At 32.4% G+C, this 27,406-nt stretch overlaps 1 protein-coding gene across 3 annotated transcripts in view; it reads right to left on the bottom strand.

Moving 5' to 3' along the window:
- LOC126737914 (polyamine-transporting ATPase 13A3-like) overlaps nucleotides 1-27,406 on the bottom strand; it is a 139,356-nt gene that overhangs the window by 36,277 nt on the left and 75,673 nt on the right. For 2 of the 3 annotated variants that reach the window (XM_050443007.1, XM_050443006.1), the window contains exons 12-16: nucleotides 21,917-22,028; nucleotides 21,047-21,216; nucleotides 6,303-6,420; nucleotides 5,981-6,162; nucleotides 5,726-5,923 (exon numbers count right to left, since the gene is read on the bottom strand). In XM_050443007.1, coding sequence (XP_050298964.1) covers nucleotides 5,726-5,923; nucleotides 5,981-6,162; nucleotides 6,303-6,420; nucleotides 21,047-21,216; nucleotides 21,917-22,028 — 780 coding nt within the window. The remainder of the gene's footprint in view (nucleotides 1-5,725; nucleotides 5,924-5,980; nucleotides 6,163-6,302; nucleotides 6,421-21,046; nucleotides 21,217-21,916; nucleotides 22,029-27,406) is intronic. The other variant, XM_050443008.1, reaches the window with a different exon arrangement.

The raw sequence follows: 27,406 nt of genomic DNA, 5'->3' as shown, positions 1-27,406 counted from the left end.
TCTAACAAAAAAAATAGAGAATGAGGTTTATGAAAAGGAACTCCTCATTAAATTAAAAAATGAACGAGTTAAAGAACTGGAAGAGCAAATAGCACAAGTATATCTCAAAAGAAAAACTTTTAATGAACAGCTTCTGGAAGTAAACCTCAAACTCGAAAATGTCATCAAAACCAACAAAAAATTGAGAGAGGAAAATAAAGAGCTTACAAAGCATTTGAGATTACTGGAGGACCGGAAGAATAATCAAAAACAAAATGAACACCCCAGGAAAAGATCCAGGGAGGATGTAGAGATCTCCTCATCTGGAGGGAGGAGGAGATGCAGGTAGCCGACCTGGAAGAAACAAAAAATAACGATAACGAAACCCGGTCCCTCAGGACTCTCAAATGCAAACGCAATTAATAACGAAAAGCGGGGCGTGAATGACAGGGGGAGAGATGAAGGTTCAAAAAGAAACCCCTTGTATATGCCCGTAAATAACCTGTCAATAGCTGGAAAGAGGAAAAGTGCTGACACCAAAATTTTAAAAATCCCAAAAGTTGTTATTAGGGACACTTCAAACTAAGCAAAGAAATTAAAACTTATTATGGAAAATAACATCAATATATTAAAAACCCAAAATGAAAGGCTGGCCTTAGCGCTTTTTCCCAAGACTTCTCAAGGAGAGGGAGTTGGAGTTCCACTCCTACTTCCTTGAGGAAGATAGGAAACTAAACGCGATCCTGAGGGGCTTTCACAGAAATTTCAGCCTAAAGGACATAAAGGAAGAACTAAACCTGATGGTTCTGAAGAAATGGGCTGGTTTAACACCGGTCCAGGACGAAAAAGGCAAACGGATCTCATCAGGTTACTTATACCCAAAGAACAAGAGGACATATTATACAAGGTGGATACCCTCCTGAATATAAGGGTTCGAGTTGAGCGCCTTAGAACTTTTACAATAGACGGCAAAAAACAGATTGGACAGTGCCATCCGGCTAGCTATTGGCGCTGTCCAAAAAACTACAAACAGCCAAAAAACATAAACTGTAGATGCTGTAAAAAAACCGCCCAGCTCGAGCACTGTAGTCAGGGGGGTATAGAGCCAGCAGTGCGAAGAAATGCCGGGTTTGGAGAAGAGCGAGTTGAGTTACCCCTGAAAAATAATCAAAATAATCTTTTAACGCTGCTAAGTTTGCCGGAGGAAGAACTTGATAAAAAGATTGAAAATCTATTACTAAAACTCAACAAGCTAAATTCAAACCCGGCATTAAAACTGCTACTCACTGCTTTCCCACATCCCGTTTCCAAATAAAGCACTTAATTGCAAATAACCTTAGAACATTAAAAGACTAGAATTAGTAAACAACAACTTTGTTTGTGTCCAACATGTGCACAAAATCTTTATTTTTTTAAATCTAAATATTTTTTTGATTATATTCATCTATTAATAGGCTATAAAAAATATAAAACTAGAGTCATGTACATGGTTTTATTAACAGGATTTTATGTTTTTTTTTTGTTGTTTTGGCATAAAAAAGGGCTAATACCTATGTAGTTATGTTTTTTTAATATAGACATTAGGTAGATAGATGAAATTACTAATTTTTTATTGCCTTTAAAGAATTTTGAAATTTATTTAGATATTGATATCTATGTATAAAGTTAATTTTGCCTTTCCCTAAAATTTTCCTTTGAGGAGTACTTTGAATCAAATTTTAGTTTGTCTTAGTTCTTTTAATGCATTTTGAAAGTGTATTTTAATTGAATTTTACCTCTAATGATTGAATTTTAAAATTTTTGATATTTCTATTTTATTTTTTTTTTTAATGTATATGTACAAACTATGTAGCAACTTTTTTTTTTAATATGTAATCCCTAATTTATAAGTTGCATTGCATATTTGATTTGACTTGTAAAAGTACTTGTTTGTATATTTTGTATACTATCTAATTTAGTTTATCTAATTAATAAACTATCTAATCTAATCCAATCTATTGTACATAGTCTTTATTCTTAGGTAAGCTTTGTTTTTTTTTAGTATAAATTAATATGATATAATTGGTATTAGGTATTATATAGGTCAGTGTTAAAGCGGAGGTGTTTGATATACTCGAAGTAGCAAACAAACGAGAGGCATTGGAAGGTAACGGGGGGATTTGCATCTACTCCGATAGTCAAGCTGCCTTCGAAAAGGAAGTGATTATGAACATATATAAAAAATGTGATAACGAGCATCCAGCATACAACAAAGTGCAAAAAGTTCAGTTTACAGCAGAAGCAGCAGGTAATAAATATTTTTTTTAATCTATAAATTTAAATCTCACAGGCCTACCAGCGCAGCCCCTAACTTGTTATTTCTTCTTTCATTTTAAAAAATTTAAAAAAAGATAAAAGCTACTTAAGTAATTCTCAAAACCAGATTATGATCAAAAATTATATTTTATAATGGCCGGGTTCATCAGAAAAAAGCACTCCCTGAGCACTCGATTGTTGCTCAGGTATGACAATTTTTATTGGTCCTTACTATTATAGGCAAAACTTCCAGCGCTCAGGTAGCGCTCGGTTCTGATAAACCTGGGAATTACACCCTAAATGTTTGACCTGGCACGATTACTTAAAAGGATTACCTATCCCTTTTCGGCAAACTCCAATATATTAACATAACTTTGCATAACAAAATACTTAAAAGGGATTATTATATCATTACCTGGCACAACCTCAAAATCGGTTTGGACCCATTTTACAGACGACCGTATTATATTTTAAAAAAAGCTGCTTACAAAGCCAAGCTGTACGGTAAAATAATTTAAAATAAACAGGCATAATTCGCCTTGCCTAAATCTGCCACAGGGTTGCATCGATGGGCGGGCCTATATTTCGCGCACATCATTTACTCCATTTGTTCGGTAATCCGACTATAGCTCCCCCACCCTTACTACTACTAGGTCAGTGCTAAATGTCACAAAACCATTGTACAGGCTAAATACCCATAATAAAAATCTTATTATAACCTGTAAAAAACTCCGAGTTTTACCTCTTTCCGCTATAGCAATACTGTCCCTTTGAAAAAGTCAGCAGCATAGATATATGTATTATGTGATATAAAATAAGTGATGTAAAACTGAATTTTGTTCAATACAATCAAATTTTGCAAAATGTTAAAAATGTGTGTTTTAAAACATGTTTTATTAAGAAATCTATAACATTAATAAAATATTTAATTTCCCTAAAAATGCTTTTTGTTAGCTCATAAATGGTAATATTACTTATACTCAAACTCTATAATAATTAATAAATATTTATCATGTAAATATTTGTTGAGGACGTCACTGGTAGAGAGTGCTTGTATCGGTGGCATCAACAATGCGATCGAACGGCGTTGCGATGCCATATTTACATTTATTTAACAGACATATTCACACAAACGATCAGCTAAAAGTCCGCCGAGCTGTGGGGGGGGGGGGGGGAGGCGTGGCTTGAAACCGAGCTCGCGACCAATACCGGCCAACCTCCAAATCTATAAATACAACCAACACGTCCACGTCCGTATCCCATACAGTCACAGAATAAACGATCTCACAGAAGCGAAGGCTAGCCCTTTTTACCGAACCGGTTTTTCGTTTAGGCTCCTCCCATTTACCCCCATTCTAACGGGTACAACTGTCGTCGCCCACGTGGTGTATCGGGTCATAATTAGTGTATTAGTACGAGCGTTAGTGTGTATATTTGCGATATTAATTTGCCGTTTTTTATTTTTATTAAAGTAGGTATAGAAAAGTTACATTATTATGTATTATTCATTATTATTATGGTTGTTTAAAAGCTTTGAAAAGTTCAGAATATTCCAGTAATAAATACCATGCAAATAAATACAGAATAAACATTATTTAATTTAATAAACATATATGTATATGCCTAAACCATATGTATCTATGTATGTGTACATACATGCAGGTACATAACATTGTACATAGATAAAAATATTAAGGTTGATTTAGGTATACAGTATTTTTATGTGATAAAGAATAATGACTTTAATTTTCAATTATCTGTCTTTTTATGGACTGGTTTACCCATGCAAGTGCATAATATAGTAGTTGTAAAACACTTAAGAATCTTATATTTCGTTCCAGACTATCATAATGGACGGCGACTATACAACGTATAATATCTTTATAAAATATGGACGTATGTGTGGTACCTACATATGTATATAATAATACATACATATATCTTTTTATATATAAATATATAAAAGCCGATGATACCTACTCTTAAATGTGTTGTGTTTAAAACATACGAGAAAACATACCTGCGTATAAACCTTCCAGCTAAGATTTAATTTAAAAATACCTACCTATGTACATATGTATATGTATATTGTTTACATATTAACATCACACAAATAGCAGACTTTTTCTCACCTAGTGCCTTACTAAAGGCAAATATTATTTACCATTATCATAAAACAACTTTCCACAAAAAAACACATAAATTCCATTCCAAAACAAATTAAAAGTATAGTAACCTACACCTCTATCGTGTATCAAAACTGTCAAATAACAATTTTTATAAAAATAATAATTATTAGAATTATTCTAAAAAGCAAGGACCTTAATATAAGCCTTAACAAAAAAAAAATCCTATTTGAAATGTAACTAAATTTTGTAGTTTGCTCCCGTATTATATGAATATAACCATTTCGATTTTAAAAATAAAAGCACTTCGTTCGGTGTATGCGTTTACTACAACCTTACGAGATATCTCAGTGTATTTGCGCCGGGTGCATCTGTCAGTTGGGCTTATAAAAAACTGGTTCACGGATATCAAAGGAGCCGACATAAGCCTTCGCTTCTGTGAGATCGTTTATTCTGTGATACAGTCTAGTCCTATGTTCCGAGCCGTAAAAAGCTAGACCACTTCCATGCGACCCAGGAAAAAAAAAAGATAGGCGCCAAAAAAATGTAAAGAAGCAAACGATCAGGAAACCGGCAAGAGCCCACGTTGCTAGTCCGGAGTAAATCAGTGCAATACAGTCACTCACTATTACTTAAACGTAAGTTTAATTTTTATATTTTCATCCATCTATTTCTGTTTTTAGTAATTCATCTTGTTTCAAGGCCCCATTCAAGCTTCATTCAAGCATTTAAACTGTGAATCATATGATCGTTCTTGTGCATCGCCCTTTACTTTGCAGTGTCATTCGGTACTATTTATACAATCTACTACTACGCGAAAATGGCCGCAAGGGTGGTGCTTAGGAGGCTAGTTTCTGAAATAATATAAAATATTATGATGTATAGAGGGTACCTCCGATTAAGTCGGCATTATTTGCAAAGTCCAGTACAACGATATATTAGTATGGTCACCCGTCAAAACTCCAGCATTCCACCTGCCAAACAATGTCATCCACCTTCTATTTACATTGTTTGAGAAGTAAAATGCTGGTGTTTTGATGGGTGACCATTCTAATATATCGTCGCACTGGACTTTATCTTATGGTTTCACATATATCCACAAAAATCAAATTTAATCAAACGATATTAATCATAAGCATTGTATCAGCTTTAAATTATTCTTCAGCTTTAGATGCACCGCAGTAGTGATTTGCTGTATAACTTTTGTAAATAGAAAAGATCAAGAAAACATAATGCATAATATCTTTATATTCTTAATTCTATACCTATTATTAAATATTTGCTTTAGCAACTAGCATTGCGCAAGGTTGCATTATAGTCCTTACCCCACAATCGTTAGCACCATCTCCTACCATAGAAACAATATAGTCTAATTTTTGCAACGCAGTCACAGCTTGTGTTTTTTGATCAGGCTGGAATCTTGCAAAAATTGTAGTCCTTACCAGCAAACTAGATATAAGATGTTCATAGTATGTCAAAAGTTTCGACCATGTATGGCCATCTATGGCGATGTGGCTACTTGGCTGAAATAAGATCACCTTACTTATAATTATTAGGCTTTTTTGTTATGTAATATTTACCGACTGGTAAACATCAATTACAGCAACGTCTGGTTGATAGCCACTTCCTGTTTTTTCTATAACTATAGATGGTATACCAGAATCATTAACATTTTCTGAAATACTAAAAATATACACGTCGGCACTACAAGAAATCATGCCACAGTCTCTTCCCACAGAAATAGCTGTCATTATGTTGTCACCTTATAATTAAAAACATATTAAAATAGTTAGAAAACGCTAAACCATTTGATAAAATATAGTAAGTAAAGTAAAATAATAATAGAATAAAAAAAATTAAATAATGAAAGTAAAATAGTACTTATATACAATTTATTTATACCTGTTATCATAACCGTTCGTATATTAGCATAATGTAATTGCCGTATTACGGGAGTCGTCTGTTCTTTCAATGGGTTTTGTAAAATTAGCAAGCCCAAGAAATGTAAGTCACATTCTATCTAAAACCATATTGTTTTAAAATTTGCCTTTACGGCATTGTATAAATAAATTATGAAGGCATTATGTAATAATATATAAATAAACAATATAATAATATATAAATAAACAGGTGATATTTCCAATATTCTGATGAAAAAATGTATAAAATAACAGAATTAAAAAAAAACAACAAACGTTGGATCAAGAAAACGGTTAGAAAAGAAACTACAGTGAAAACTGTCATAATGGACAGCTTTAATAAATAAACATCTCTCTCATATCAAATGTCCCATGTGACCCCAATTCAGGTTATTTAGTATACTTTCTTGTAAATCCTGGTAGTTTTAATTTTCTCGACTCTGTGTAATTGCTTGCTTCGACCGTCATTGTTCTCTTAAAATTTTTCGGTCGCCTGGAATTAGGATAATTTCAAACTACTTATCTTCCTCTTATTGATTGATACATTAAATTCCTGTTTTGGTTTGGAATTTTTGTTACTTAACTTTTAAGGGAGGTATGTTTAGTGCGGCATGGTATTAGCGGCATGATATCTCCAGATGTATAAGTAGAAAAAAAGGACGGATATACCAGATTTTCTGTGGACTATCAGCGATTAAATGATATGATGATAACCAAGAAACACAATTAGCTCCTACCAAGAATTTACGACACTGGATAATAAATCCAGAATGGTTTTCAACATAGGATCTGAAGATTAAATACTGACAGGTAAAAATGCATTGAGAAGATAAAGAAAAGATTGCAGTGTCGACTCGAATAAGATTTTGGCAGTTATGTCCTTTGGATTCTGTAATGGTCCCGTCACATTTGAAAGTCTGATGAAAAGTCTGTGCTATGTAGAATGATTTGGGAATCATGCTTAGTTTATCTGGATGACGTCTCTATACTAGGAACACATTTAAAGGCCGTTCAAGAGGTACCTTTTAAGTTCCGAGTGGTCACCCTCAAACTGAGCCTTAAAAAAGTTTTGTTTCTTTCAGAAAAAAGTTCGAAAAAGAACCTCGCCCATGTGATATCAGAATATTATGTGATTGATTTAGATCAACTAAAGCAATCGAAAATTCCCCACGACCCACACAAACACCAGTTAAGAAGCTTTCTGGGTCTTGTATAGGGTATTATACATACTTTTAACCTAATTGTAATAATACATAAGCTAATTGAGGATAAAACACTTCAAAACAGAATTTTGGTAGGGTTCATCCTCTTAGAGTCGGTCACATTTTACATAAGAAACTTATGACATAAAACATTGTTGAAGTTAAATCGGTAGGAAAAAATAGAGTGCGAGTACAACTTAAATATCTTAAGGATGCAAATTACGTTATAAATAATGATAATTTAGAAAAAGAGCACCCAAAAACTTTTGTTCCCAAATTCCTTATTAGAAAGTAAAGCTCTTGTTCATAGGGTAACTCTTCGTTGAGGAGACTGATATATTAAAAAATATATCATCTAGTAGCAAAGTCATAGAAATTAAAAAACTCACAAAAAAATCTTTAAAAAAGGTGGTATATTGTTTGTTACAAGAAACAACTCTTGACAATTGAAGGTAATATATTATCATAACATATCTCTATTGAGAAAGTATTTTTTCCAGTAAAAAGTGTATTATGATAAGGTAACATAATATTATAAATGTTTTAAAAGTTGTGGCCATATTTCTAAGCAGTGTAAATCAAACATGTAAAAAGCCTAAAAAAAGTAATGATGGATAACAAAATATCATTTAGAGAAGCTGAAGAATTCTATGAAAATACATACTGAAGAATAATCTGAAATAACAGGTTTAATTTACTAAATGACCCCAAAGGTTTTAATACCTATTTGCCACCCCTTTCTTTAAATCGACCTGAAAACACTACACGAAAGAAGAAACAGGGGCTTTTTACATACACACTTAATAATGTTTTCACTAAATTTCAGTGTCTACCTAGCACTAATGAATCACAATTTCAAAAAAGGTAATACAATCCTCCTCTACTCAAACCTGGGTTTCCATTTGCATTTGGTCCCTCCTCTCCTCTACCTCCCTTTGAAAATACCAACAACCTATCTAGTTAATATGCCAACTAGCAATATATATGTAGCCAACAAATTAACATTTTTGCAGACTTTTTTATTAATTTAAAAAAAATGTGTAACTCTTTGGATGATATCAAATATAAGAGATAAATTCTGAAAACATTAAAAGCAAAATAGCAAACATTATTAACACTAATAAAAATTAGAGATGTGTCTAATGGCTACTAATTTATTAAAAATATGAATATTTTGCAATGGAATTCACAATTTGCCGTCGCTAAAAAAGAAGTTAATAACTAAAGCTTTATAAAAGCAATATTAATTTAGCTCTATTAATGAAACCTGGTTCCAGTTTTTTTAGAGGCTGTGGCCTGTAAAAGATAAGAAAACTTTATATGTTAGAATGTTGAGTGAGACTTTTAGCACCAAAGGCAAGACTGGATAATAGAACCTTTACTATTCTTTAGTTAATTTTATTCAAAACGATAATCATATGATGATATGCTTAGCATCATTATGTATTAATGATAAGAAACTTACTTTTGCTTCAATACCATCACCATATTTTATATCAGATTTTAGTGCGGACAGTATGGGGTTTACAAAAAATAATTTGGCAGGAAATCAAATCTTCGTTTATTAGACGAATATAATATAGTTACTAAGATAACAAAGCCAAAAGAAGTAGACTCTGCCGTTAAAGTAAGTCTAATTTCACCAGACTGAGGGATTAAACTCTAATGAATGATTAATAATGACTGTCTTGGATCGAATCATTATCCTATTTTATTAAAAGTGGAATATTCTCAATCTATATTAATCACTATAAATCCTAAATTGAAATGGAATACAAAAAAAAGCCAACTGGTATGAATATAGTATGTTTATACAAAAACGCTTTTTTAATAGCAGAGTTCCTTCCAATACATCTGATAAATTCAAATTTTTTGTTAATAGTATAAATTATGCTGTCCGAATATATATTGCCATAAATAAACCTTATTGTTATAAACGACCCCTCCATCCGTGGTGGAATTCTTCTGACCCTGATCTAATAATTAAAAAAGGAGAAAATGCACTTTTACAATATAAAAATGACCCATCTCTAGAAAACTATATATTGTGTTCCAAAATGGATTCTGAAATTTAAAAAAATATCAAGCAAAAGACAATCACGACTTTCATGGTGATCAAACCTAAATAAACACACAAATCCATTCAAAATAAAGCTAGCTAAGAATATGTCTAGAAAACACGTTCAACCTCGGACAATTGGGTTGAAGATTTTTTTAATAAAGTTACTCCTCCGACAGTTAACAGTTTCATCACGTTAAATGAACTTTGATTGCTTTCTAAAAAAACACAATATTGCTCCTAAATTTGACCATACAGTATATTATCCTTTTAACTTTCCCGAAAACGCCAAGCAAATTTTACTAGAAATTTTCAATAAAGCCTATTTACATAGTTATAAGATAAGAATAATTTGCAGGATCATAGTAATTCCTATACAAAAACCTGTAAAATAACCGGATATGGGAGCTCTTAGGGCCGCCGTAAACGAGCGACTTTTTGCAGTCATACCGACCACAATTCTGCGGTCGCGTCTCCGCCAACTGGAGCTCATCGTAGAAATAACAGTTTATACCCCTATAGACCAATATCACTTTTACCTTGTGTCTAAAACACTTAAAAATGTTTGACTAAATACTTATAGATTATTATTGTTAAAGATGGCGGACGAAATAGATGTTTTGAAAACCACGTCCGTAAAAACTCGCGAAAAACGGGAAGAAAAAAATCAAGTGCCTGTCGCCATGTCCCTCTGTATGCTTGTGATGACTTCTGGGACACCGAAAAAAAGCCTATACATAATGGTGATAAAACTACTGGAAGAGAAAAACTAACTTCTGGTGGAAAACAACAAGCTCCTTAAGTAAAACCAAGAAAATCTCTTGCAAAAACATCAAAATTCCAAAGGTGAGGTTAGAATCATCCCAAAGAAAACGCGGGCCCTCAATCTTTCTGCGCCGGTCTAGGAACAGAGGCCTATGATGAAACCGACGGCAACGCCTTCGACGTTGCTAACGCCGTCTGCTATGTCACAGCCGACTTTACTCAACACGCGAAATAACAGTTGGCAACGTCGCACCACGTGGACGGATCCGTTTGGTGGATCCGTTTGCGCGGCTCCGCCGAGATGGACATTCAATTTTGATTTTGCTTTATTTACAAATGAGGATATTTTATTTATGTGATTGATCTATTGTTTCAAATATGTATAGGCGCCGTTAATAATTATATAAATGCATTATTAGACTTTTTCCCCTATAGTCTAGTCTTTTAGTTATATAAATTTTATCAATTAATAAATTAACAACTTTCTCAGTTGGTGCTAAAGAAGTGGATACAATTTTTAAATAATTAGTGGTGTTATCATTATCATTACTTTTATTTAAGTCAGAATTTGGGGACTCATCAAAGCTAGAAGAAAGATACTGTAGGTACCTCTTAGTGGGTAGATTAAAATAATCTCTAAGCAATTCATATGTGCAAGGGGATATAATATATAACATAAAAGACATTATTATAGTTGATGGGCAATAACGTTTTTGCTTTAAAATAAGTAAAGTTATTTGGTCTATTAAAAGTATTACTCGATTACAAATGTCACTATCTTTTTCATCCTCTAAGTTGTGTGAATCAAAACTTCCAATAAATTTAACACCTGTTTTAAGAAATCTGAACTTTGGTTAATGAGGTCATGTTAAACTTCACTAGAGATGAAGAGTTATTAGGCTCACAATAATCAGAAGACTTATATCTATTTAATAGATTTTCGAGTTGGGACCATCTACTTACTTTCAATTTGAAAGGTAAAATTCCTTTTATGTCATTTTGAGACAACTCATTGTTTTAAAAAAAATACTTTAACATGTAGGTCACTATCTATTGATATTTGGTTAATAATATTTATACAAGCTTCATTCAAGTTTAAAGTATAGAAATATAGTTTTATATCCCCAACAATTTTTACATTCCACAGGTCAGATAATAGAATTTTTTGAGAATAATAATTACTCATAAGATCATGAAAATTTGTTATGAAATCAAGCTGCTCAAAGGCTTCATTGGCAAGTTCATTACGTTTTTGTTGTTCAGTATTTCCTTCGTCTGGACTTTTTCTAGGAAGAGGCACTGTTTTTTGTTAAATATGCAGGTAAATTAGGAAAAATTTGAGGCACTGCTGAGCAAACTAATCTTGCTTTAACTATAATCTTGAGTGAGTGTGCCATCAGGTAAAATATAATCATCTTCACGGATAATATCATTCGGGTCAAAATACTTGACACAAACCACATAATATTGAGTAGGAGCCCAATTATCTCTAGGTATGGCTTTTAGCCAATTCATTTTAAGTTGGTTATCTTTGGGGAAGCCAAAAACAGAAATACTTGCCTCCCCTGCTCTTAAATTACTTTTGTAATTAGGTTTATATCCGGGAACACAGCAGGGACTTGGCATGTTTCAAAAGGCAAAAAATCTTCAATGAATTCCTATATACAAATAAAGTTAATAGATTTACCTATACTTACTAATACTATGGGTATTCCTTACCAGATTTCCTCCAAATATGTTTATAAATAAAACAAAACCTACATTTTTTGATGTGAATAAAGCATTAACCTTGGCTCTTAGACATATGTATCTAGTTTTAGTGGAACACAAGATATTTACAAAAAATCCTAAATCACACAGATAATAGCACAACATAAAAATCTTAAAAGTGATATGTAAAATAAACTTGAAAATCGATAAATAGCTCAATGACCCACTTAAGAAACCGGCCTGCTCCACCTGTTTCTGTTTACAAATAAAAGGTGTTTGTCTTTCTAACAATTTACCACTGCTTTTACAGTATTTAACACACCTATACTGGCTGGGAGATGTTACTTAGACTTAGTAAGTTTTTAATAATAACTACATTCACTTTTCTTTCCGAAATTTCACTTAAAAACTCAAATTTAAAAGAGGGATTTAAACGACCTCCATTAAATCCCGTGAGAACTGAAATGAAAACGGATCTGAAAGCCATGTTGTCGATGTTATCATTTCGCGGCTTGAGTAAAGTCGGCAGTGGCAATGTCTCCACAACCACATCCAGGAGCTCTTTCTGACCAATCTTGGCCACCTAACACTGGCAACAATGCAGACTCGTCAAAACCATACGCCAAACTGTCAACGGTTTGAACGAACTGTCAAGAATGTCAGCACAGAATCTGCCAATGTCATTCATCAAAGCCATGGCTGGGATTCTAAAATCTCGATACGATCACGGCTTCGAATTCGATCGCGACTCAGTCGTGACAAGAAGGGTGATTCTAAATTTCAATCGTCGGCTAAACTCGTTTTATTCGATTTGATTTAGATTTGTAGATGGAAGCGTCAATTGTCTTTTCTATTGATAAACAATATGAATTTTTATTTTTAAAATTTTTTTTTCGCCTCAGTGTTTTTTGATTTAAAATATCTACCTATATTATTTCTTCAGATCTTCAAATCACAAAAACTTGTGTTCATCCACTTTTGGTTTTAATATGGCAACATGGGTGCAATCAATAGGACCTATAACACCAGGGAAATTGGATCTCTCCATAAATGTTAATTTATTAATTTGTCTCTCATCTCTATTATTCCTATATTTCTATCCTTTATTATTAACAGAAGGTTGTGGAAAATATGGGCGAATTAGATCTATTAGTTGTTGTTTTTAAGAAAGCTTCTTGATAATATACTAATGAAAGCCTTGTATGACTACTGTGAAACAATTAATGCAACAAATACGTTTAAAAAAGGATGCTGGCACATTATGCACGAATTAAATAAGAAAGAAGCTATATCCAAAAATCCAAACTAATTAATATTAATAAAACTTGTCATAAGCAGATTAAGTGGTTTAATGATGACTTGAGAGAAATGAGAGGCCGGCTCCATTCTTTGATTTCTCAAAATAAAAGAGATCCCATTGCCATGCAAAAGAATACCATCTCAGAGTACAAAAAAAGTTATAGAAAAGCCATAAGGTTGGCAAAAATAAAAGGAAATGATGACTTCATCAATCCATCCACCACTCTACAGAAAGCAATATGGACCTTACTCAATGGTAATTCAAAAAAGAATATGGTTAATGACCAGATGTCAAAGCCCTTCCAACAATCTTTTGAAGTTTACCTCCAATCCATATTAAATGAAAACACAACCTCTTTCAAATTTAACTTTGCCAGTTCACAGGATGTTTACTTGGCTATATCAGAAATAAAAGACAGTAATAGTAAAGATACAGATAATATTAATTCTCAGGTAAAAAAAACAATAAAAGACATTATAGCTCAACCTTTAACTGACTGAATAAACAAGTCCATCTTATGGAAAATACTTCCCAGAGCCTTTAAAACTGCCAAGGTGGTGCCAATTCAGCTACTTGAGTCATATCTTTCAGACAGGGAACAGTATGTCCATTTCAATAAGCGTGATTCTGAAAAAAACATTTAGAGTTTGGTGTATCACAAGTCCAATATTGTTTCTCATTTATATAAATGATCTTTCTTTCTATCTAAGTCAGGAATTCAACACTGTACTATTTGCTGATGATACTACCTTTAATGTAAGTTATCATTCTTCGAAAATTCATGATATTGTAAGGAAATTCGGGAACACACTTTTATTGTCAACGTCAAAAACACTAACCTAACTCGCCTTGACTGTCGTTTAATTGTTTCCAAGGTAAAAACTGACTAAACAATTAAAACTGAGTGAATTGTCACGAAGCGCGTCCTTTTTAAAACCCGATGGAACAGTTTCGAAATATTTAGAATTATCTTCATTGTTTTTGCCCAAAGAGACCAATAATTTTAGGAGAATACTGACAGTCAAAGCAAGCAAGTATACAAATTCTAGAAAATTAGAACTACAGGGATTTACAATAATATAACCTAAATAACCTAACTTGGGGCCAAAATGGGGCTCTTGAACAAGATGAATTACTTAAAAACTAAACACTATAGATAAAAATAATAAACCAAACGTAAGTAGAACCCTAAAGAAACCCTACGAATCAACTTTCACTACAGAATACTAATAAAATTGTACAAAAACTAGGAGAATAATTAACGTATTTACATTTTCATAATAATATTAATGCATGGTAGCATCAGAACAAAATCTTTCTAAATGGTTTCTGAACCGTCTGTCTTTAAATAATTCAAAATCACAAAGTGTAAATTTTTCTCTTCGCAACCATATTAATGTTCCCCAGCCTTTGTTACCTCAATGTGAACGGCATGCAAAGTTTCTTGGTGTATTCTTGGATGAGGGCTTAATCTGGAAAGAACATCTGATTAATCCGTCAAAAAAATTATCACAGCAACTTTTTCTTTTTAGAAACCTTGGGTCAGGTAACTTCTAGAGAAGCTCTTTTAACAGCTTACCACAGCAATTTCCATTCCCATTTAACATATATCATTCTATCGTGGGGTCATTCCTGCCTTTCATGCTTTAATTCCGTTTTCAAACAAATTCAATACCAGCGAAAACGTAGCAACTGTTTAGACTCTGACAGCTGTTAGACATGGCGTCATTCGAGGGAAAAAATATTATGACGTAACGCTTAAGACATTGTAAGGCAACCGAGTAAGGCGCTTACTCGCTAAAATATGCACTGGGATTCTAAAATTACGATTCGACACGATTACTCGATATGACTGATTCTAAATAAAATTTTCAATCGTGAGTGTCTTGCGGATTGCCTAGTTTTTAACGATTTATCGACGACATGCTTGAGTATATCGTATGCACCATATGGCTTCTTTCTTATTTAATAGGTGCATAATGTGCCAGCATCCTTTTTTAAAAGTATTTGTTGCATTGATTGTTTATCCAATATCCAATAGTCATATGGAAAAAGCTTTTGGACAACAAAAAAAATGCATACGCATTCATGTCGAAATTCTTTTAAATCTTTAAAAATAATGACTACCCTGTGTGTACATTATGCAGTGTCTGTTGCACATGAAGCAAAATTTTAACCTATATAATTCCCTTGAAAACATCCATAATTATCCTACAAAGAACAACACCAATCTTGTACCTAATTCCTGCCGACTTGAGAGATCCAGAAGCGGCTCCAGATACCTATGTGTAAAGGTCTATAATTGTGTACCAGCCAGAGTAAAGGTTTTAATTTTTTTATTTTTAAAGTGTATTTTGAATGCCTCTAATGATAACCAATTTAAGTTTTAAACTTTTAATATTTCTATTTTATATTTTTATCTGTATATGTACAAACCATGTGGCAACTTTTTTTTTAAATAATTAATCCCTAATTTATAAGTTTCATTACATATTTTAATTGACTGTTTGCTGAGTGAATATCTACAGCCCTTGTTAAACATAATAAAGTTAGCCATTCTGAAATAAATTTTAAGTTTTATGTTAATTCATCAGAGCCTTTTAGGTATTACTTGAAAGAATATCTAAAACAAAATTTATTATGTTTTTACTTTGTCGGAATCAGTTTGTTTGTCCCCTTCGTAATTTGGCTCAGTTCATATATGTTACTGCTACGAGTTGGTAGGTTCAGTGTTAAAACTTAAGGGAGTTGACATCATCTTATTATCAATTGTATCAATCAACCATATTTCCTAACTCATCCAAACTAATGGTGACTTTAAATTTGACACCGAAACAGAAATGGCCTGGCCATAACAATACGTCTCTAATTTCAAAAATAATGTTTCAATCAAATAACAATTGCCCAAGTTATTTAGTAGGACCAGGAGTATATTCTAACCTAAATAATGTTAAATTATCGAAATTTGATACCACCCAAAGAATTTTGAAACAATGACCCACCCTTAATATTAAAATTTTTCAATACTTTTAAAAACCCCTGGTTAAGAAGCCCTGGTTAAACCAGAATTAAGAAATCACTCTGATAGCATACCGATATACCGATGCTTCAAAAAATTAAGCAGGGATTTATATTCCTTATCATCTTCCTTAGATATTACATACCAATTTCCAATCGATAAACATTGCAGCATATTTACATCTGAAGCTATTACTATTAGGGAAGAGCGAGAATTACTTAGAATTACTAATTTTTGTTTAAAATACAAATCCACCAATTTCGACATTTTGTCTGTACACATGGATAAATAAAGTAAATCCTATAATATGGGAAATTAAGAAATTGATTAGACATATAACTCTTCACATTAAATCGTAGATACACTAGCCAAAAAAAGATCAGTCCAGGAGAGCCCTTATTAGACTCTTCTAGTGCTAGTGATATTGCTATAATATTAAAAAACGCTATAGTTATAAAATTGAATATATCATGGAAAAATCTTTGTAAGGAATTATAACCAAATTAGTGTAAGTTAATTACAGATATACCTACCAAATACTAGCAAGAAAATCTTAATGAATTCAGAGGTTTTGTAACATTATCAGAATGAAATATGGACATGCTAGTTTCCCAGCCCATCTCAATAAAATTTAAGTTTTACTATCTGATAAATGTATCGTCTACAACACTACAGGTAACTTAAATCACATATTTCTAGAGTGTAAATATATATTCAAGAAATTAGAAAGAAGCATCACTATTAAAACTGAGAACATAATATAAAGTTGCATGGCCTTATGGGAGCCTTTAATGTTATGCACCTACATTTCTCAACCATCCCTATATGTCTAATTCGTAGTTAAACTTACGTTTTTCTCAATGTCAAAGTCGGCTTGATAGACGGCTGTATAGCGTGAAAAGAGTGATCGTGCCTTTTATATTTAGCATAGGAAACAGAAAAATAACACGTCACTTCACACCAGAATATAGCAAAGGCGAATATCAAAGAAATTTCGATTCTTTGGTATTAAAACATGTTACCATTTCCTAAAGAAGAAATTGAATAGCCTGAAGTATTTGCTTCTTATCGTATTGTCATTAAGAGCCTTTTTCCAGAACTAAAAACTTGCTGAGCTAAATGGAATTCATTGGCTATACAAGATGGTTTCTAAAAAAGAGCTTGAGAGAGAGTCAATGGAAAATAAAAGATATATCTGACAGAGTTTTGTTGAAATACCAATTGCAATAGCATACGATCCTATCTTGACGAGAGACTTTAATATAGTTTTCAAGACTTAGGTCTAAGAATGGTCTATCAAAGTTCGGCTAAGTTACGAAATCTTTTAGGAAATCTAAAAGATAAAATAAAGTCCACCTAGTGTGGGATCTAAGAGATTAATTGCAACGATTGTGATAAAAACTACATAGGATAAACTAGAAGATCAATTAATGTTAGATTTAAAGAACATGCAGGTCATGTGAAATATGGAAGAGTTGAAAAGTCAAGTGTGGCTGAATATGTTTTAAACACTGGTCACTTTATAGGGATAGACAACTTAAAATTACTTAAACCAGTTACTAACAATAGAAAATTAGATGCATACGAAAATTTAGCAATATTCAAAAATCAAAAAAGGATTCTTAACAGGGATAATTAGCGTTATGATACTCGTATAATGCTAATTCTACTGTTTTTAATCCTGGAGATAGAATCTGGTTATACAATCCACGAAGGATAAAGAGCAAGTCACCAAAGCTGCAGAAGGATTGAAAAGGTCCGGCTATAGGGCCTTATTATAACTATGGTGGCTCCATCTTGGACCCTAATGTTGCTTGATTGGGACGATCAAACTTAAGATGGAGACAGTCTTATAAAAATATAAATACTTTAATCCTTTTCATAATTCAGGTTATCTAGATTATTTAAAGAAAAATTCAGAGATTGGAGGGACACAAAGTCATAGATTATTTTATTGTAAATCATACTACTTTAAATTTTCTAGACTTCGTGTACTTTCTTGCTTTGACAGTCAGTATTCTCTTGAAATTATTTGCGTCTTTTAATTTGGGTCTCTTAAATGTTCTATTTGTCAAAAACTTATTATTGGTCAAAAATATTAACAGGGGATTCTTGACGCTTAAATCCTATTTTCACTTTCTGCGTAACGTAGGGGTTTATATTTAGTGGTAAGTATGTAAAGTGATTGTGCACAGTGTTTCTTAATGGTAATCTTCCCTATTAATACAAATTGACAAACAAAAAACACAAGGGAATATCAAGTCATATGGTAAAAAAGAATATTCGTAATGTAGTGGCTAAAACAAAAACATGACTCTATTCACTAGCCCCAAAGTTTAACATAGTAAGAAAGTCGCTAGCTGAAATAGAAAAACATATAGCATATTTTAAATCTGAAATCAATATGAATTAAAAAAAAAACACAAAACAATTTAGTTTAAAGGACAACATTTAAACTTTGATAAAATATGTTTTAAATGGATTATTAGCGTAAGAAGCCAAAATATACCTAGATCCTAGATAGTGAAGGTAGCAGGAATAGTTAGGAATACGAGATACCTGATGGTTGTTGATGCATAAATGCTTAAAATTTGTGAGTTTTTAAAAACGAAATCTAATATAATATTCTAAATGAATAATAATATATATTATTGTATATAGGGGCTCTGCCTAAAACAGGATATCTAAAGTGCTTTAAGTCGATACTTACTAAGCTTTTAATATCTACTGTTTTTTACCTACAACTTTCTCATTGACTCTTAAAGTATGGTTATTCATTATTATCTTGATGATAACGTAGACAAAGTAGTATTTTTTGAAAATTGTAAAGTATCCTGTTTTGCAAACTTGGCCGGGTAAAATGAGATGGTGTTTAAAAATATGTACAAAAATACATAAAACGTAAATTATATATACGGAGCTTAAAAGCAGAACAAATTGAGTATCTTATGTTAATAAGAGAAGAAATTAACATTTCAATCTCACAAGTACTCATCATCTCATCATTTTCTACTCTGGCGCTAGCTTCGCGAGTGTATTGTCGACAGTATAGCTTTGTACAATAAATGCAACTTTAATCATTTTCTTCCTATTCTTCGGAACTGTTATCTTTTTCCTTTATTTCTGTCATATTTTTTCGTTTATAGATAGAATATAGACCTTTCAAAGTATTTAAAGTAGAAAAATTAGTTAAATTTTATTCGAAAGTTATTAAGTCACAAATCGAAAATTAGTATTATAGTATGGCTTTAGCAAGTTGGTATCAGAAAGAAGAGTAAAAGGCACCTGCAAATAGATACAAGCTAATATAAAAAAGTTAATATTAAATTCTAAAGCCTGAAAAATGACCACTATCTTCGGACATATTAAATTTAAATAAGTAAAATATAAGCTGCATAGCATTCTTGGATTAACTTTTAGTAATAGCACATTGGTTAAAATTATTGATTCAGCAATTTTACCTCTAGCATAGAATAAACATAGATATATCATGTTGGGTAAAACGGAATAGCAAATGAGATAGTGTCCAGATTTAGCCACCTCCCAAGCATCCCATTTTACCCAACTGCATATGTTTAAATTTTTTTCTAAATTTTCACAACAAAAACAAATTGTATAATTCACTTATTTCTCAAAATACAGTCAAAGACCTACAGAATTATTAAAAACCCTCACCCTTATTTAATTTCTGACTTCAATCCAAGAAATCGTAACTGAACACTAACAAAACAAAATACCGTAACCTTGCTTTTTCGAACTGCCGTTTGTTACTCAACGCACTAAGAAAATTAATAAAAATCTCCAGTTATATTTAGACAAATGTTATTTTTAGTGATTAACACCGTCATTCGACTAGTGCCGCTGCTTGTTTTGAGAAAAGAACCAGTATCCTGTTTTACCCCACTATCCTGTTTTGTGCAACCCTCCCCTATACAGTGAGAGCCAAAAGTCCAGAATAAATTCATTTAAAATTCAGGGGTATGTTCAAAAAAAAAACGCTCGGACACGTCAATTTTTATTTTTAACTGCGGGTTTTCTTACTATAATTTTATGTATACAGGGAACTCCAAAAATAAGTTACGACCATCAACTTCAATTTTTGAAATGGAAATACCTATTTTTTATTCTGTATTCTTAAAGAACAGAAAATTCTAGACATATTTCATGTACAATGTCCTATACCTATCTTCATTTGTTGATGATCGGCATATTTGCACTTTTGACATGTTATAAAATCCAAACGGTTAGACATAGACAAATGCGGTTTGCACTTTTAAGCGAAGCTTTTTTAAAACGATCTGTTGACACTAGCTAGTAAGTGTACTGAGGTACTGAGAAATTTACGGTTGAATTTCTAAAAAGACATTTAAAATATTAATGTATTTAATCAAAAGTATTGTATAAACGTTGAACAAAAAGAAACTATTCTAATCTAGACCGAATTAAATGTTCAAATTGAGCCCCATTAACTTCTTGACAACAAATGTATGTAAATATCCCATATTTACATACATTTGTTGTAACTATCGTTGTCCGGTTATGAGAGCTTACACTGTATTACTAATTGCACTTCATGTTTTCATGTCATCAAATTAAGAAAACAAACTTTGAAAATATTAGTTGTCACCCATACTTTTCATGAAAATAAAATATATAAATGGGATCTTCTTACCATTTCTCTTTGGACTTTCTGAGCATCTTTCCATTTAAATTTACGATGTAATTCCTTGTATGCTAGGGCTATAACTCTATACCCCTTGGCAGTATAATAGCTTAATTTGGTTTGAAAATCAGAAGGCAATGTACTAGGAACACAAAGATTAAATATTTTTTCTGGAGCACCTAAAATTAAAAAAATAATCTTACAACAAAGTAATAAGTCTTATATAGGTAATAACCGATTTATAAGCGTTTGTCCATTCTAAAGCAAATATTTAATATGTAAAAAGTAAAACACAATGTTGGAAACTCCGCTTTGGAGTTTTTCATTCGCCTAAATACAGAGTGCTTACTAAACATGCGGCAAAAATTTAGGGTATTATTCCTTGAACTATTCTGAGGATATTTTGTCCTTTTATGATTTATGATAGGACGTATTGTTTTGAAGATACGAGGCCAAAAATACTTTTGACGATAACAATTCTTTATTACCAAATATTACATGTAATGTTTCTTAATCAAGAAGAACAGTTCAAAATGACTACCCCTCGCTCGAATACAAGAATCCAATATTTTCCTCATCGACTTTAACCGGAACTCTTTCAAAAATACCAGGATCGTTTCTGAATTTTGAACAGCAAAATATTATTTCAATATTACTATATCTATTATATCCAATCAGATAAATTTGTGATAACAGCTAATTTTTTAGTAGTTTAAACATTTGGCTCAATTGTGATAAATGAAACGATGAAAACGATTTTGAGTATTCTTAGTTTAAGTAGCTGTATTTTTTTTTAAATAAAAGGAAGGTGAACGAATCAAAATAAGAATATGTAAAATAGTTCTATGTCATATAAATTCACAATAAAAAACAACTTACCTTTAGTAAATGCAAACAGATTCGGAGTTTCCAACGCTTTACAAATTACGGACATACATTGCAGCGTGGAAGAAAAAGAAAAATCTCGAATTATACCAATTTGACGGGATTCCTAAAAGTTTTATTAAATTCGTTTTATAATAACCGAACAAACAAAATATTTGACTCTTAAGGGGGCGTAGTCGTGCCTAGTTGCCGGTGTCTAACCCGCTGTCGTGATTGGTTACTTAACACTCCTTAGAAAAATACAAGTATTTTTTAATCGATTCCGCTAACATCTCCTATTTTGCTTGACGATCCATTAAATTTTCTGGTCTCTTAATGAGTATGCTCAGCCGACGTCAGCGGCTGACCTTAAGCGCTAATCTGCTGGCTAAGTATCGATGCAAAGTTTCGGTTGAATGCATGAATTGTGACATTTAATATTAGGCTGTATGTTCCTAAAACAACTTAGAAACTTCAACTTTAAGTTCTCGATACAAGAAAGCAAAGAAATATTTGAAACAAGAAAGGAAAACTTTAAACCTTTCTCGTATAGTGAGTATACCGTCAACGTGACGACACAGATTACCTAAACCTACCTAACGTTTAGGTAATCTGTGGTGACGATACGTATAGTGAGAACCGCGTCTTAGGCCGTCGTCCCACCAAAGATACACGACAGCGACGCCACATCGCCGCGATGTCGCCAGCGTGTATCTTTCGTGTCGAACCCATGTTTTAAAATCATTTTGTTCCCACCAACGCTCCGCCGAAGACACATCCAAAAGCGTGTCGCCGTCGTGTTGCCGGGAGACTGGACGTGTCAGTTGCGAAGCAACATTCAAGCTGTGTGTCTTGGCGTTTTTTTTTTCATTTATCAAGGTGTTGTTTTTTTTGTTTATTATGGCACAACAAAATGCTGAACTAGATTTTAATTCAAAATTAGTAGATGCTGTAGAAAAACATGCTTGTTTATATAATTATAAGCTATCAGAATATTCGCGAAAAGATTTGACTGAAAAAGCTTGGGCAGCAGTAGCCAAGGAAGTAAACAGCGCAGGTAATTCAGGCTTTCACGATAAAAGAAACAAAAGTTATATATTTATACACAGCCCAAATTTTTTTTAAGAAAAGTTTTTTTGCAGGCTGCCCTGTATAAGCAATTTTTGTATCAAAAAATCCGCAATAAAAATAAAAATCGGGCATTTTTTCAATTTAAAAAAATTATAGATCCCAAATTTTAATTTTTGGATTGTTCTTTTTATCGTGACAGCACTGTATTTTGTAAAAAATTAAAATTACAAAGGTTCTAAACATTAATTGTATATTTCCATTGCCAAGGTAGAGGTACTTGTAGAAAGTACTGAGATAAATATTCTCTTAAGTTTTGTGCATTCGACCTCTCAGATAAAGTAATTAATTCTTGGTTATTGGCAAACATATCAGCTGGTCTGTCATTAATATCTTCTTCCCCTTCATCATCTGCATCATACTCTGTATAGGGTCTTCCTTCTTTTTTACGAATATAGTTATGAAGAATGCAAACTGAACGAACGATACGATTTACAGATTTCACTGTTTTACAACGAATCGCAGTTGATAACACCTGAAATTTTGCAGTCATCATGCCAAATGAACATTCAACAGATTTGCGACCCCTACTTAATCGGTAATTAAATATTCGATTTTTGTTATTTAGCCGTCTTTTCGGATATGGTCTCATAAGATATTTCTGAAGCGGAAATGCTTCGTCAGCAACAAAGTAATGCGGAAAATTTTGACCAGTTTCATCAAGAGGCAGGGGCTTGGGTTCTGGCAAATCCAATAATTCTTGTTGTAGCCACCGACCCATTCGCGATGCTTTAAAAATTCCACCATCACTATTTCTTCCAGCATAACCAGTTTCGATCATAATAAAATTCCCATCAGCATCACTGCAAGCCATCAAAACAAGCGAGTGAAACGATTTATAATTAAAATTTTCAGAGCCAGTTTTAGGCATTTTTTGTATTCTTATATGTTTTCCATCGATCGACCCCAGGCAGTTAGGCAGGTTCCATAATTTATCGTATCTATCGGCTATGATTTTCCATTGATCTTGATTGGGAATTGGCATATATTGGTTATGGAGACATTCCCAAATAGCATCTGTTGTTTCAAAGATAATTTTTGCTATGGTGCTTTGTCCTGTTGTAAAATAAAAGTGGAGTGAATTAAACGTACATCCCGAGGCAAGATATCTGAAAAAAAAACAAAGAAAAAACTCAGGTTATGTGATAGGTACAATAAAATTTAAAAAAAAGTATTTAAAAAAATAACATAAATAATTATATGTTACATAATTTTTATTTTCTTGCAGTAAGCACCTGTAAACAAAAATGGAAAAATGTACGATCAGCATTTGTGAGGAATTTAAAATCACCTCCCAGTGGATCATCGGCTAAATCTAAAAAGCCATATTATTTAAATGAGAGTATGCAATTTATAGTGCCATTTGTAAAGACGAATGCTCCGGACTCTGATTCACAAGGGAATATACCATCACCAGTTGCCAGAGATTCGGAAAATCTCGAAAGTGAAAATGAATCTGAATCCGAAAATACGGAGATCCAAAATGAAATTGCAGTGGAAGATACTGAACCTGATATGACGAAACAAATAGAACCACAGCTTAGAACAAAGGGCACTAAAAAAACAGCTATAAATAAAGCTAAAAAACGGAAATCAGAGGCACTTGATCCCGATAAAGCATTTGTAGAGTTTTGTGAAAGTCGTAAAAACAGAGATGAAACCAAGGACCCAAATAAAATGTTTTTATTAAGTTTACTACCAGAAGTAAACCAGATGAACCCTCAACAAACCAGACGATTTAAAAGAGACGTATTGGGTCTTATTGACAACATTTTAGATAATACGTCTTCAGGTACAACATCCAATGCTAATCATGGACAATCGGGTACATTCTACACTAGTACAGGGCCATCCACATCATCATCTCTTCACAACTACAGTATAAATTCCTGGATGCACGGAAGTACTGACAATGAATGGTATAGCAGAAGCACAAGCGTCACACCTTTAGCTTCCCCTACCGGTATCCAGGTCGAAAATCGGTGGCCAAACCACACTAGCACAACACATTCGCAAGAGTTCCAGAATCCAACCGGAAATCGAGTTTAAAATAAGTGGCTTTAATTAAATTTCAACACATTTACGTGTTTTACCAAATTAAATACTTTAACTTTGTATTAACCGTAATAAAAAGATTAAAGTTTGGTCTATATTATTATTTATATTTTCTTTAACAGCTCTTATCGTTGATCGTTGATGAATAATTAGAAATGGCATGTTTCCCCATTAAATAAGTACGTTATAGTGCCAAAAAAATTTGCAAAAAAAAATTTTTAAATCTTTTTACCCCATACCTATTTGTTTTTCTTTAAATTACATTATTATAAGAACGTACATTTATAAAAAAAAATAGCAGAAAATTTGTTTGGCACTAAAACGTAATGGATCAACTGCACGTTAAAAATCATGTTATTGACTTACCTTAGCGTAATTAACAGCCGTTCTTCAACACTCACACTTTTTCGATAATTTGTATCTTTTTTTTGAATGTAAGGTCTAACTTTTTCGACCAATTCTAAAAAGAGCTCCTTTGACATTCGGTAAAAAGATTTAAATTTTAATGGATGTCTGTGCAGCTCCTTAGCAGCAACAAACATTCTTTTTTTTTTATTTTTCTCAATAAAAGGATGCACCCACCATTTTCTTTTTTTTGCCTTTTTATTTTTTTTTCTATTCCGCAAATACCAATACATTGCAACTACATCCTCGTCTTCACTCGATGACATTTTGAACTAAACTGAACAACTAAACGTAGGAAACACGAAACGCGTATCTTTGGTGGAGCAACTGCATGTCGTCTGAATGTGTCCAGGCGAAATCGTATCGCCTTCGCGTCGCTGTCGCGTATCTTTGGTGGGACGACGGCCTTAGACGTGTCGACACTGTCGACCGAATGCAATCGATAACTCAAGCTCAATTACTCATTCGCTGGCATCGGCTGAACGAACTGAAGAGGGAACCCATTGGCTTCCTTCTATAGGTTTGTTCTCACAGCAGTAAGAAACAAGTTTTCGACAAATACACATGCGCAATAGAGTAAAATGCGCTCGCACAGGAACTTCTGATCGGTTTCAAATCAAAAGTTTGATGTTCTTACACAAATTTCTGATAGTCAGACTTGTTTTCGGATTTATTTCAAGCAAAGTGTCAGAGAATTCGTGTAGCCAGTCAACGCCGATCTTCGGAATATGAACATAACCTCTAAATTGTTGTTTCTATTTTGTCGTTTTGTATAGTCCTTGATATTCGTTTTGAAAACTGTATTTTATATTTTTGGATTAGTCTAAAAATAAACATTAAGGAAACAAGTGCTTTTAAATCGTCGGAAGAATCTGATCAAAATTATGTTGATTCCGACACAAACTTTTAAACAAGATTTAATTGAAGAACGGATAAAGCCCAAAAGTCAAAACTATTTTCATGAAACTGTCTCCCAATTTAATAGAATAGAATTTCTCGAGCATTTTAGAGTAAGTCTTGAAGTAGCAAATAATCACACAATCTTAAACTCTATTAATAATATACAGCTATTTCAAGGTTGTAGTATAATTTTTGTTTTGTGTATGTTTTATTTATTTTCCCATTTCCCACTGGGATAAAAAAGTGAGGTTATTTTTCTTCTCCACTCAACCCGTATTTGATGTTCGCACAGATGGTTTCAAATCGATCAGAAGTTGTAATATTTTACACATGCGCATCAAGAATGGTTTAGGAACAGTTTCAAACTTGTAAGAAATTTGCAGTGAGAACAAACCTTATTTAGGCTAGCTTCCATCTTCGTCACGAACTGTCAAGAGGTTGCCGCTTTTACGGATAACTTATAGTTTATTAAATTTCAAAATAAACAGATATTTTTTTCTCCTTTTATAAATATAATTCTGTTTAAAAGTTAAATTAGTTGGAGATTTATTTAATTATTGATAAAGTTCATTTTTTTATTAATAACCTTTATAAGGCTTGAATAATACAATGATTTCTTGAAATATATTTTTCTGTATATTTATTATATTATTTAATCTACAATATAAAAGTTTGTCATTTCATCTGTTATCACAATAATAAAAATAATTGCAATCTATTAAAAAGTAGTCGAAAAACAAAGAAAAACACAAAGTCACGGTCTCACAAAATGTAATTAAACGAGCTACACGTGTTTCGCTCTAGTTAGAGCATCATCAGGCCTGAAATAAGAATAATACTTAAACAAAACTAAAAACTTACATAAAACAATAAAAAACCTTTAGAAGCCATCCACACACTTCACAGTACATAAATAAAAATAATTTTAAGGTTATAATTTAACATAAAGTGGAATGCAACAACATAGACTCAACGAGAATCGAACCCGATACAACAAGGTTATAAGTATAAGTGTAA

This window comes from Anthonomus grandis, chromosome 6 (assembly GCF_022605725.1).
Source record: "Anthonomus grandis grandis chromosome 6, icAntGran1.3, whole genome shotgun sequence".
NCBI classification, from domain to species: Eukaryota; Metazoa; Arthropoda; class Insecta; order Coleoptera; family Curculionidae; genus Anthonomus; species Anthonomus grandis.
This window is presented reverse-complemented; position numbering and strand designations above follow the sequence as displayed.